Here is a 14750-nt window from a genome sequence, read left to right as displayed (position 1 = left end):
GAGAAGATGCCAATTCATCTCAAAATAACTCACAGTTTGGCTAGAGTCCCAATCAAATGCCCATAATTGTTTTGTTTTGATTTTGATTTTTATGGTAATTTGACAATAATTATATTAAAGTTAACCTGAAAGAATAAATAGGCAAAATCAATTAAGAACATTCTGAAAAAGAATCTGAGGGCCTAACTGTCAACATGAAATCATATAAAGTTCTGATAATTAAAAGCAACTTACTAGGATAAGAGCCAGCAGGTCGATGGAACAGAACACACATCCCTGGATAATACCTCCCATACAGGGAAGAAATGTCCTGGAGCCACTGTGGCACAGAGGACAAGAGGATGGGTTTACAGGGGCCAAGTCACTTGGGTTCAAATCCTGGCTCTGCGACCTACTAGCTGTGTAACTGAGTGTGAGATGAATGGAAATGATAAAAGTACTTCCCCGGGTGACATGTAAAGTATTCAGAGCAGAACCTGGTAAGGTGAGTGCCATATAGTGTCTGCTTATCACTGTAGGATGACCAGTGCAGTCACACCAGGCCCTGCTCCTAGGAAGGCCCCACATACTGGTTAAAAATACTGTCACCATATTAAAATTCTGAAGAAGCTTTGAACAAGGAGTCCTGCATTTTCCATTTGCAATGGGCCTGACAATTTACATAGCGAGTCCTGCAAGCCATTTAGGACAAGGATGAATTATTCAACAAATGGTGCTGGGAAAACTGATATTCCAATGTGGCGGGGAGGGGCAGGTTTAAGTTAGGTTCTCATTTCACACCATGTGGCGTACTAAAAACATAACTGTACAGTTTAAATTAAAACTCCATGTTCTGAATTTGAATGAGTACTGGTTTTGACACAAGATGAATTTTTATCTTTAAAAATTAATAATACGTATATTCTAATACTGTTCACCAAAGAGGCCTAGAAACAAGAACCCAATAGCAAAGAGCACTCTCAGCACTTGGGTGTGGCCTTGAAATACCGTTCCCCACTAAAGGGAGCTGGGGTTCCCTGGAGAAACGGCTGATTCCAGAACTTGCACAGGAAATGGACAAGATTTGTCAGGAGCCTCAAACAGGAAATATAGATGAAAATCTTGTCCTACCAGAAAGCAAGGAGGTCAGCAAAGACCAGGTGGATGTGTCAACTGGAAGAGATTCCCACTGGCTAAAGATCATTATTATTGGAGCATCAATAATAATGATCAGGGCAACTGGTTATCATGTATATTTACATGCATGACTTCATTCGAAAGAGAAAAAACTTAATGGTCATCTGAAAGAACCAACTCATTATTTTGAAAACTGGCAAATACAGACTGAAAAATCAAGCATTTATGCTGCCATTATTATATGAAATGAACCTCAGGGTAGCCAAATAGTTGATGAGAGAAAGTTTCCCTTGGTAGAATTCTAGCTAAATGAAGAATTAGGATATCACCATTTTGCAACCCCTGATGAATCTAGGCAGTGATCATCAGTGACCGCTAATATCGCAACGAAAGGTAACCATGCATTCAATGCCACCTGCTGGAAGTTAAAACACTGATCAAGCCTTTAGATCTAACTACAGGGAAGAATATGTTAAACACCCCCTTAGGGGTGCAATCAGCAGAATCCAGACTGTGGGAAACCCTGCAGGACAAAGGACCCAGTTTCTTCAACTAATAAACTGCAAGGAAAAAACTAGGAGATGAAAAGGAAACCTATAGTTTGTAAAAGAGACAGCAACTAATTGTAATGTATGGATTTTATTTGGATTCTGATTCAAACAAGAACAAAAACGAGACAATCAGAGAAATTTGAACACTTGCTAGTTTGGTTTTTTTTTTAAATGATATTTGAGAACTATTGCTAAGTATTTCTAGCTGTGACAATGGTGTTATGGTTATATATATATATATATATAACCATATATTATATATATATATATTTAAATTTCTTACCTTTGGAGATATACACGGAAATATTTACAGATAAAATGAAATGATGCCTGTGATTTGCTTGAAGTAATTTTGGAGGTGGGAAGAAAGTGGGTGGGGATACAGGTGGAACAAGATTGGCCATGAGTTGGAAACTAGGGCATGGGGTACATGGGAGTTTACTATTTTGTGTGTGTGTTTAAATTTTTACATTAAAAGTTAGAAAAAAATATATCCGCGGAGAAAAAAAAACTTACCTGTGAAAAGATGTTTAAACTGTATGAAATATATGAGTGAATATTTAACTGATCTGAATGACTTGCTAAGTATAAAGTAAATGAATGAACTAAGGAAAAGACTGCTACTTTTTTTTTTAACATCTTTATTGGAGTATAATTGCTTTACAATGGTGTGTTAGTTTCCGCTTTATAACAAAGTGAATGAGCTATACATATACATATATCCCCCTATCTCTTCCCTCTTGCATCTCCCTCCCTCTCACCCTCCCTATCCCACCCCTCTAGGTGGTCACAAAGCACGAGCTGATCTCCCTGTGCTATGCAGCTGCTTCCCACTAGTTATCGGTTTTACATTTGGTAGTGTATATATTTCCATGCCACTCTCTTTGTCCCAGCTTACCCTTCCCCCTTCCCGTGTCCTCAAGTCCTTTCTCTAGTAGGTCTGTGTCTTTATTCCCATCCTGCCCCTAGGTTCTTCATGACCAGTTTTGTTTTTAGATTCCATATATATGCGTTAGCATACGGTATTTGTTTTTCTCTTTCTGACTTACTTCACTCTGTATGACAGACTTTAGGTCCATCCACCTCACTACAAATAACTCAATTTTGTTTCTTTTTATGGCTGAGTAATACTCCATTGTATATATGTGCCACATCTTCTTTATCCATTCATCTGTTGATGGACACTTAGTTTGCTTCCATAAGACTGCTACTTTTAATTAAGTAAAAACTAAAAATATGTGTGTGCTTTTCTAAAAATTTTATTTATTTTATACAGCAGGTTGTTATTAGTTGTGTGTTAGTTATTAGTTGTAAGTTGTAAGTGTATTGTAAGTGTGTACATTTAAAACATACTAAAATTAAAATACTCTAAGAAAAATAATTGCAACTTATGACAAATTAAAGGTTAAAGTGCTTAAGATATAAAGGTTAAAGTGTTATTAAGGAATTAATAACAATAGCTAATACATTGTGTTTATAATGCACTAGGCATTCCTATAAGCACTTTACCAAAACCATCTAAGCTATCATAAAATTTAAAAAGTACTAACATTCTTTGGTCTAATAGGTATCTCATAGAATAAGTTCAAATAATCAATAAACAAATAAATATGTATTCAACTTCACAATAATCAAATAATTGCAATAATTACAATTTAAATAATTGTACTAAAATTTTAACCTATCAAAATAGTGAATATTGTTGTTAATAATGAACACCTCTTGTTGATGGTGCAGTGATGTGGCTGACTTCTTACCTTGCTAGTGGGCATTTAAGATGGAAGACTCTTTTTAGAGAGCCATTCAATGACATTAACTGAGTCTTGGAAACATTTATACCTCTGAGCCTATTGGTACGCTTTCAGGAATTTATAGCATTGACACGATCAGAGATGCATATAAAGATGTGTGTGGTAGGTGGTTCATAAGAGTTTTGTCTGTAATCAAGAAAAATTGGAAGCAACCTAAATTCCAAAAAGAATAAAAGGAGCATTTGAATAAATTAGAGGACATCAATACCTTGAGATATTAGGGAATCCTTAAAGTCGTGTGTTCAAGTGGAAAATAACCCATCAGCAGATGAATGGATACTTTAATTGTGGAGTATCCATGTAATGAAATATCACTCAGCAACAAAAAAAGAATATATATATATATATATATATATATACACATACCTGAATCACTTTGCTATACACCTGTAACATTGTAAATCAACTATACTTCAATAAAAAATAAAAATAATATTCATCCTCCTGAAAAAAGAATGACTGACACAACAACATGAATGAATCTCAAAACATTATGCAGAACAACAACAACAAAAAAGTCAGACCAAAAAAAGGAGAATATACTGTTTGTATCCGTTTATATGGAATTCTAGAACAGGTAAAATGTGTCTCTGACTAAAGAAGTCACATTAATGGTTTCCCCTGAGGTGAGTCCAGGGACTGATTTGGAAGGAACATGAGGCAAATTTCTGGGTGGGCAGAAATGTTCTATATCTCGAACATATTAGTGTGAGCTAATTGGGTATATCATTTTGTCAAACTCATCCCCCTCTACCTACTTAAATTCTGCTCAGACTTCACATAAGATCTTGACTTTGATTCTAAGCAAATTAGACCTCAAAAGATCATATTTTCCAAGATTTAATAAAATAGGTAAAATATTCAATTTATGGTCTTAATTGGAAAAAAGAAACATGATACAATGCTATGCATATAGCATTGTCCTAATTATGTAAAACAAAATACATGAATATAGATAGAGATATACAAAAATAGAAATGGCAAGAAGGATATATTCCAATGAACATGTATAACTTTCATTATTAGAAAAAACAGTGAATATTCTTTAAACCCCACTTTAATGCAGAATTCCCTTTTTCTCTTTACATTCCAGCTTTGGCCTTCTTTCAGTTCCTCAAATACAGAACTTACGTTTCCTATGCTTCTGATGACCTCCTCATTCCCTCCGGCTATTTAATTCCTGCTCAGCCTTCAGGTTTCAGATCAATCTTGACCTCCTAAGAGAAGCCCTCTGTGGCCCTTCCCTCTCTAGGCTGTTTGCCTCTCCTCTGTGACCTTAACAACTGTGATTTTTTATTTCTTTGCATGCACCTTGAGTTAGCCAAACCTCAAGGTTAAGGGCACAGTCCTCTAGACTGCCAAGTCTTCTAAGACTTCTGATACTGACTGCAAGTTTAGGGGTTTTCCAAAACCACCCTCAGGTCCAGTAATTTGCCAGAGAAATTTAACTCACCAAAACCTATTATATTCATGGTTACATTTATTACAGGGAAAGAATACAAATTAGAACCAGGCAAAGTTGGAAGAGACACATAGGGCAGAGTCAGGTTAGTTTCCAAGTGAGGAACTTCTGTCCTCAGGGTATATTACGTACTAGTCTTTATATGTTACAACAAAATGCACAGAGGATTGTCCACCCAGGAAGCTCTCTGAGCTTGGGTGTCCAAAGTTTTTACTGAGGCTTCATTACGTGAGCATGATTGATTCACTGATTGATTGCCCACATGGTCTTTCTGGCTTTCTGACTATGGCCAGCTTCTACCCTAAGATTATTGGGTGTGACTGTCCCCACCCTGAGAAACTCCTTAGCATAAACATAAATCAGGTGTGTTCTAAGGGGCTCACCATGAATAACAAAGACACTCCTGCTATCGCTAGGGAAATTCAAGGGTTGAGAGGTTACTTCTCAGGAACTGGGGGGTGGTGGGTGGCGGTTAGGACAGGTGGCCAGACCTTCTTTGAGCGGGCCAAATTTTTACACACAGCATGGTTAGGTAAACAATACCCCCCACCCTCTCCCAGTTCCAAGAGTCTAGGATCACATCTGGTTTTGCTCCCAGTCTCATCCCTGGCACCTAACAGAGTGGTGGGCAAATGTTGAGAGTTGGCATGACATAGAAGTTTATAGCATGGAATTGGCAGAGTCCGAATTTGAATGTTGCCTCTTCTTTTCACTGAGTTGACCCTGATGGGTTATTTAACCTCTCGTTGCCTAACTGTCCTCATCTGTAAATTGCGGGTAATGATAATACCTATCTCAGAGAGTTGCAATGAGGAGTAAACAAATGAACATCAGTAAAGTTCCCAGAATAGTGCCTGGCACAGAGTAGAAGCTAGATAAATGTCTAATATTATTAAGTGCTCAATAAATAATTGCTGATTGAACAACTGTCTGGCACATGAGAGGTGCTTAGCAAATATTAATGGAAAAAATATAAAATAAGATTTTCTTCTTTAGCAGATTTTTAAATTTTTCTATTAACATAGTACTAAATGTATTGATTTGGACATGTCATCAATATGTCTGATTTTCAGGTCTCCAATCAGCTATTATTCCAAAGATTATATAGCTCAATAATATGCTTAGAAAAGTACAAAAAAGTTTCAGAGTCTTTTCACCTCTCCAGCAGGCGTTACCCCCAACCATAGAGTGAGGAGTTGAATTACACAGGGTTCAAGGTGTCTTCCAACTCCAACAAAATGTTATTTGTCCTTAGGAAAGAAACTAGATATAACAAGAGAAGACCATTTAACATGGAGGCATGAAAGCTTTGAATGTGTAAGTTTCCATTTAAAAAAAGGAACAAAGAGAACATTCAGTTGATTACCAAAATCCATCTTTAATATGTGAACACATAGATTTGAACTGTGGCCATGAATTTTTACTAATTTGATGGCCTTTGACTCCCTGGCAAATCATGCACTAAGGCCATAGAAAATTTATTTCAATCTGTGAGAAACGGTTTATTTTATCTTGTCACTTAAACTGGCCTGATGGAAGGTGATAGAATCAGTAATGTCTCCTTAAACACCTTCAAATAACATCATTAGCAATTAGAAAAAGAATCAAGTCTTAAAAACATTATGTTAGGGCTTCCCTGGTGGCGCAGTGGTTGAGAATCTGCCCGCCGATGCAGGGGACACGGGTTCGTGCCCAGGTCCAGGAAGATCCCACATGCCGCAGAGCGGCTAGGCCCGTGAGCCATGGCCGCTGGGCCTGCGCGTCCGGAGCCTGTGCTCCGCAACGGGAGAGGCCACAACAGTGAGAGGTCCGCGTACCACCAAAAAAAAAAAGTAAATATGTTCCAACCATTCTTCTTACCATGTTTATTTTCCAAAGATAGCAAGTGTTAACTTGCTTTGGTCTACATACTTCTATGCATATACACATCATAGAAAATATGTATCTATGCTGCTATGCCAAGTATTTGTAAAGTACTACTTTTTCTTGCCATTTTAGTTTTACCACAGGCCGTCACCCAGTTTGAAGAATTGGTTGGTATGGCGGAGGCCCTGCTCAAGGGTGGAGGAACCCTGTCCACGTCTGCGTCCACCCTCTGGAGAGCAACAAATAACTCCTCACCAGATTCATTTGCCTCCACATGTAGTAATTCTAATTCTAATTACAGTTCACCAATTTCCTTGAAAACTGAGGAGGAGCATCACGTGGATGAGAAACAGGTCAGCTGGTAGACCATCCCATCTTTCTCTGGGATACAGTTACATACAAAATTAAAATTACTGTACAACATAATCACTGTCTTATCAGATCACTTTATGTAACTTTAGGTCAATCATAATATTCTGACTACGTAAAACAGTCTTTTACAATAAATCTAATATTTGTGAAATGAATATCCAGTTCAGAAAATTAAAGTCAAATGGTGGACAATGATGACGTTATTAAACTAGGAAATTCTTAAACCAGTGACAGAAGGACAACTATGCATTAAAGGTTATAAAACTGTATCATTGAGACAAGGTGAATTTTAGGCTGTACATGCTGGCAGAACACAATTCTTCTACTTTCCCGACTTCTCTTAATCAAGAAATAGAAGCTAAAAATACAAGTTTTGTTAGAATCGGCCTGGGAAATTATGCCTTCAAGAGCAGTAATTAAATGCTCACTATCTAACATTCAGAATATTTGAATCTTAGTGTACTGGTTTCCTTTGCTGTGTAACAGATTCCCACAAACTTAGTGATTTATAATAATACAAACTTACCACCTCAGAGTTCTGTAGGTCAGAAATGCGGTAAAATCAAGGTGTTGGCAGGTACTCTCCTTTTTGGAGGCTCTGGAGAAGAATCTGTTTCCTGTCCATGGGGGTTGCTGTAGAACTCAGTTTCTTATGCTTCTAGAGCCGAGTTCCCTGTTTTCTGTTTTCTTGTCAACTATAAACTGAAGGCCATTCCTGCTTCTAGAGGCATCCCCCTTCCCTGGTTCACGGTCCACTTCCATCATCTTCAAAGCCAGTCAGGACAGGCAAAGCCCTCTCACTCTTCTATTCTCTCCTCCTTCCTCTGTGTCTTCTTTCTGCCTCCCTCTTCAGCAGTTAAGGGCTCATGTGAGTGCTCAATAAATGTTAGCCATTTTCATTATTATTATTAACATTTATGGTGTGCTTACTACGTACCAGATACTGTGTGTATATATTTATAAACATAAAGTTATATGTGTATGTAAATATACATATTCGTACCTGCAATAAAGTACAAAAATTTTAAGTGTAAAAAAAAAAAAAAAAGGCTCACGTGATTGGACTGGACCCACCTGGATAACTCAGCATATTTTCCCCATCTCAAGGTACTTTAATGACACGTACAAAGTTGATTTTCCCATATAAGGTAACGTATTCAAAGGTTACAGGGATAACGATGTGAATATTGTCAGTGGGCCATTATTATGCTACCATGCTTAGTAGGAAATGTTAAGTATGGATTAATCCTTAAAGCACCAAATCCAGATTACATGACAAGAATTTGTATACACTCTAGAACAAATACCTCATATATGTTGGGAATTATCTCAAAGTTAACATCTAACTCTAACCCCTGAAATGTACAATATATATTAAAAGTATCATACATCATCTTAAAGACTTGGTTTTGTTTTCTGGTCTGTATTAATTCAATGAGTAATATATTCTTCAGATATTCCTTTCCTTTCCTTTTTCAGTTATTTCAATTATTATTTTTAATTTTTTAGTTCAAGATTGAAAAATGGCAGATTGCCCGTTGCAACAAGAGCAAGCCTCAGAAGTTTATTAATGATTTAATGCAAGTGCTCTACACAAATGAATACATGGCCACACACAGCCTGACGGGGGCAAAATCCTCTACTTCAAGGGACAAGGCAGTGAAACCAGCTATGAATCAGAATGAAGTTCAAGAAATCATAGGTGATAATGTGTTTGTATTATATTGTCACATGAATCTGAAATCATTTTACCATTCAACTTTAAGTTGTTCTTTCATTACCTTTTTTATTCTTCAAGTTTATTTTTCTATGAGAGAAAGATCTGAGGATAGCCTAAACCTCTTATGATATATGGGGAATTTTGTATAACAACTTTACATTAAAAATGGTTATTAAAATAAAAATGAATTTTATATCACTGAAAAGTTTGAATTCATAAAATTCATAGCTTTAGAAAAGTAAATTTTCAAAATCCTTTCCAACAAAATTTTAGTAACAGTTTATGTCTTATTTTCTTTTTCTTATCTTGGTTAGAAATATCCCTTATCTTTTACTCAGAAAAAAACAGAGTTAATTTAACCATCCTACTTATGGTTTTTAAGTTAATTAACCTCCTTAAATATAATAATTTAGGTTATCAAGTAATTTTTTTGCAAATATCCAACAAATTTAAGGACTCACTGAATCACAGCTCTCTATATTTTAATAGTGCATCATTTCTTAGTTGGAAAAGAGTCAGTCAGAATCTGCTTGTTTCAACTGATGTTGGGAATGGGTAAAAATAAATTCCCAGCATTTTGGATCAAGGGCACTTAGCATTCAGAGCAAGCAGCAAAGTTAAAGCTGAATGGTACCATAGGAAGACATATATGTATGCTCTCAGTTTATGATATAGACTTTTGTTATCTCTTGCTTTGCTTTGAAAAATCTGCCTAGAGATTCATCTATTTAAATATCTCATGGGTGTTGGGCTGCTTTTTCAAAATAGAGACAAAATTATAATGTGAATTGCTTGGTGTTTTATTTCAGTTCATACCTTAAGATGCAGAGGCCTGATAAAGTGGTTTTTTTAAATTAATTAATTTATTTTTATTCAAGTATAGTTGATGTATAGTATTATATAAGTTACAGGTGTACAATATAGTAGTTCACAATTTTTAATGTTTATGTTCCATTTATACTTATAAAATATTGGCTATATTGCCAGTTGTACAATATATCCTTATAACTTATTTTATACATAGTAATTTGTACCTCTTACCCCCCTACCCAATATCGCCCCTCCCCCATCCCTTCCCACTGGCAGCCACTGGTTTGTTCTCTGCATCTGTGAGTCTACATCCTTCTGACAAAGTGTTTTTCTGTGTTTTGTTGTTGTTTTTACAGGAATCACAAAACAATTATTTCCCAACACAGATGATGTTTCAATTAGGAGAATGATAGGGCAAAAGCTAAACAATTGTACCAAGAAGCCATATTTGAGCAAAAATCTGAACTCTCAGGATATTAAGTAGATCCTTTCGGTAAGTCTTGTAAATCTTCACAATCCTTTCAATGTAGCAAGAAGACACAGTACTTGTATCTATGGAATAGCATTTCCCAAACACTCTACTAGGGGAGACTAGAGGCCTGTGAGATGCTAATGAGTATTCCTGGGGGTGAAGGTAGGGACGGGGATGGGGATTTAAACTTGGGAAATGCTGAGTCAGTTACACGGATTCTCCTTTCCCAGAGCCTCTCAAATATTTTGATGCCCTTTAAATATGCCCAAGTGCACCAGAAATCTCTAAGAAGGGCATATAGTGTAGAGTGTTTTCCAAATGTGTTTCACTAAGGAGCTTTTCTTTCTCTTCACACAACACATGTTAACTTGTGGGGAGGGGTAGAAAGCAGCCAAAGGAGGGACACGTGGCAATTTAGGAAGTGCTTCTCTAGAATAAGGGAAATACAGACCTTTAGGAGGTCTCTGAGGTACATTAGTGCACTCTACCATCCCCATCCTGCTTCTCAATGTCTTTAAATCTTTAAGTCAGTTGTTATAGTTTGTATTTGTTTGATAAGGATTTTTACCAATATGTTTGTTTAAAATACTAAAAGGAAGAAATATTTGTTTGCAGCGAGTTCTAAAGAAAATACACTTTATGGTCAGGCCCTGCCCTAGGCAAGCCTGTGATGAGGAACTTTGTGTTTGCTTTAGCAACTCAAAGTCCTGGCCATTCCACCTGTTGTCACCCTTCCTCTCCATTATTTTGATGGAAAATATATGACAAATATGCATTGTTGTGCTATTAATATTTTTATTGATAAACAGACGTATATGATAAACACATGAGGGCAGGTTTTCCTTCCATTTTCTTTACTTCTATCTTTGATTTCCATTTGCCTGCTCTTCGCCTGAGACCATGTCACTTGTCTTTTTCTTCTGACCATGTTTTAAATAGGATATGGACCCACCCCACCCCCACCCACTGTTTTAACTACTGCCCCATCCTCCTTGAGGGTCCCTTAGTATGTTACTATTCAATTAAGGCTACCTCTGCTGAGGGTCAATAATAGTCTCTCTTCCTTAAAAAGAACAAAACAAAATAACCAAAAAACCTACTTATAACAGCTGAAGGGGAATTCTTTCTCTTGGCTCACACATACTGGTAGACAGACCTGAAGATTTATAAAAGATAAACATATTTGTATCCTTTTTCTCCCCAAGGGATTAAAAATTTCAGTAGATGGTGAATCTCACAACTTGCCAGTTAAGAGATAATTGCTTAAATGAGCCCTTAGAACTTCTCTTTTGTTTTGTTTTTTTAATTGAAGTATAGTTGATTTACAATGTTGTGTTAATTTCTACTATACAGCAAAGTGATTCAATTATACATACATAAAAATTCTTTTTCATATTCATTTCCATTATGGTTTATCACAGTATATTGAATATATAGAACTTCTCAGTTTGATGTCAGGCTATCCAGTTGTCCTGGTGTATCATGGCCAAGTTCCCTGTTTAAATGCCATGTAACCAGACCTCCAGGTCATAGGGCTGTCTTCTGGAGCACATTGTATTTCAGAGCTCTGCAAAGCATTTTAATATCCTAACCTCTGCCTTTTTTATATCCCAGGCTGATGAGGGTAGGCATGAAATTCATCTCTGATAAGTCAGCAGAGTATTGAAGAAATTGAAGTTAAAAAGTTTTTATATCAGTTTTGCTTGTACCAGCCAGTCGCAGTGTTATCAAATCACCTGGCGATAGCATTAATTAAAATTGAAAAAAGGTAGGGCTACCCTGGTGGCGCAGTGGTTGAGAGTCCACCTGCCGATGCAGGGGACACGGATTCGTGCCCTGGTCTGGGAAGATCCCACATGCCGCGGAGCAGCTAGGCCTGTGAGTCATGGCCGCTGAGCCTGCGCGTCCGGAGCCTGTGCTCCACAACAGGAGAGGCCACAGCAGTGAGAGGCCCGTGTACCGAAAAAAAAAAAAAAAAATTGAAAAAAGGGAGAAATCTTTTGTTATGAACACAATATGTTCTAGCGCCTTCTGCGCCTGAGCTTGGTTGTCAAGATAGATCCTTGGAATAGAAATGCATATATTTTGAGTCAGAAGTAGAGATTAACACTAGAATGGAATTTTTTTTTCAACCAGCAGATATCTTTCATTTGAAGTATAGCTCAATCCACATTATTTCAAAAGGACTGAGAAAATACACTGGGAGAGACAGGGTCACAGAAAACCTAATTCAGCCATGCTTGGTGAATGAGTCAGATATAGCACCACCTGGTGGAATGCTGCTATATTTTTCTCTTCTTGCTCATTTAACTAATAGGAGCCTAAAGTGAACACATTTATTCAGGCAAACCATACCCTTCCTCCCCCTGCCCTCAAAAGTATTTGGAAAAACAACTGTCCTCCCATTACTATAAGCAAGGCAATAGGTACTGTGAAACCATGTAGATTTCTACAAATTCCAATACATCCAGGAAGCCCAGTAACCCCACCAGGGGCCCTGGTAGACTGTGCCCTCCACTCAGGACTGAGCTCGAAGTTGCCACTGGCTTGCATTTGAAAGGACAACCATTTCCCTGCTAAGATTCATTTCTGTGAAAGCAAGAGCTAAATCCCATCCTGCCTCCTTTGTCATCTATTTGTTCTCACTCCTGTGACTGCCCTCAACTTGCTAGCAGCTCGCACTCTGCCTAGAGCTTGATGTTGCCAATCTTTCTGACCTTTCTCCATTTTTTGTTTTCTTACGAGAGCTAAAGAAAATTTTATTTATAAGAATTACAGAATATTAGAAGATCACCTCTATAACATCCCACTAAGTGTTCTAACAGCCTTCTCCTGAAATGTCCAAAGCTGTCCCAGTTTACATAATCTCTACCATAATATTACATACGCATAACTTAAAGGTGATCTAATACAGCAGTGCTCAAACAAAGTGGGAGGGATTTTGTCCCCTGCCCCTGAAAGAGGGGGTTTGAAAACACAGATATTTTGGGTTGTCACAACTGGGCGATACTACTGGCATCTAGTGGACAGGAGCCCGGAACGCTGCTATACATCCAACAATATATAGGACAGCCCCCACAACAAAATAATTACCCAGTTCAACTGTCAGTTCTGTCAAAGTTTAGAAATCCTGATCTAAATGATTTCCTGGTCACCAAGATGGCAGGGTAGGAAGACCCTGAGCTCACCTCCTCCCACGGGGCACACCAAAACTACAATTGTTTACAGAGCAACTGTCTATGAGAACAACCTGAAGACTAGCAGAAAAGGCCTTCTACAACTAACGATATAATGAAGGAACCAGAACAAGAAGGGTAGGAGTGGCGGAGTTGTGGTACAGTCAAGACCCACATCCCTGGGTAGGTGACCCACAAAGAGGAGGATAATCACAATTGCAGAGGTTCTTCCCAAGGAGTGAGGGGTCCAAGACCCATTTCAAGCTTCCCAACCCTAGGGTCCTGCACCAGGAAGGTAAGCTCCCGGAACATCTAGCTCTGAAATCAGGGCTTGCGTTCAGGAGAGCCAGAGGGCTGTAGGAATTAGAGACTCCGTTCTTGAAGGGCAGGTACAGAATCTCAGATGCTCCAAGTCCCAGCTCAGAGGCAACAATCTGAAAGAAGCCTGGGTCAGACTCACTTGCTGACCTTGGACAGCCTCCAGGATAGGCAGGAGGCAACTGGAACTCCCCTGGAGATATAGACACTGGCAGCAGCCACTTTTGGGAGCTCATTCTACCATGAGGACACTGGTACTGGTAAGCACCATTTTGGAGTCCTCCCTCTAGCCTATTAGTGCTGGGGCTTACCTGCCCACCAGCCAGTCACCCCTAGTCCTGGGACACCCTCAGGTTGAACAGGGGCCTGGCCCCACCCACTAGCAGGCCAGAACCCGCACTGGGAGCCCCAAGCCCCACAGCCAGCATGCCAGGTCCCTGCACCACACACCAGTGGGCTGGCACAAGCCCCAGGACCCACTGGGTCTTGCAGCCAGCTGACCTGGGACACCCTGGGCCTGCAGCCAGAATTGCCAGGATCCTGCCTCACCCAACAGTGGGCCAGCACCATCCCCAGGACTCCCCAGGCCATGCAGCCAGCTGTGCCAGGATGTGGCCCCACCCACCAACAGCTGGTAGCTTCTGTAGGAGGTAGGGATTGGCAGCCAACTGGACCAGAGGCCAGTCCTGTGTACCAGGGCACCCACAGTAGTCAGCCCCAACACAACAGAGGGCCCACTCAGCCCACATGGGGGCATCCCTATAGCATATAGTTCTGGTGACCAGAGGGGAGTGTGCTGCTGGGCCCCACAGAATGACTCCTACAAAGGGCCACTTCTCCAAGATCATGAAATGTAACCAACCTACCATTAGGTTACATACCATACAAATAACAAAGAGAATTAGGCAAAATGAGGTGACAAAGGAAGAAACAAGATAAAACACCCAAAGAAGAACTAAGTGAAGTGGAGATAAGCAATATACCTACCTGATAAAGAGTTCAAGGTAATCATCATAAAGATGCTCAACAAACTTGGGAGAAGAATGGATGAACACAGTGAGAAGTTTAACAAAGAC

The 14750-nt window shown here is 38.8% G+C and overlaps 1 protein-coding gene across 7 annotated transcripts in view; it reads left to right on the top strand.

The window, feature by feature from the left end:
• The window catches only part of BEND6 (BEN domain containing 6), a 52115-nt gene that overhangs the window by 31857 nt on the left and 5508 nt on the right, over window positions 1-14750 (top strand). For 4 of the 7 annotated variants that reach the window (XM_060307931.1, XM_030841003.2, XM_060307932.1 and 1 more), the window contains 3 exons: window positions 6939-7159; window positions 8688-8880; window positions 10065-10201. In XM_060307931.1, the coding sequence (XP_060163914.1) occupies window positions 6939-7159; window positions 8688-8880; window positions 10065-10192 (542 nt within the window). In that variant the 3' untranslated portion in view covers window positions 10193-10201. The other 3 variants (XM_060307934.1, XM_060307936.1, XM_060307935.1) reach the window with 3 other exon arrangements.

This window comes from Globicephala melas, chromosome 11 (genome assembly GCF_963455315.2).
Source record: "Globicephala melas chromosome 11, mGloMel1.2, whole genome shotgun sequence".
Taxonomy (NCBI): domain Eukaryota; kingdom Metazoa; phylum Chordata; class Mammalia; order Artiodactyla; family Delphinidae; genus Globicephala; species Globicephala melas.
The sequence above is the reverse complement of the archived record's forward strand: the minus strand, read 5'-3'. Positions and strand labels throughout refer to the sequence as shown.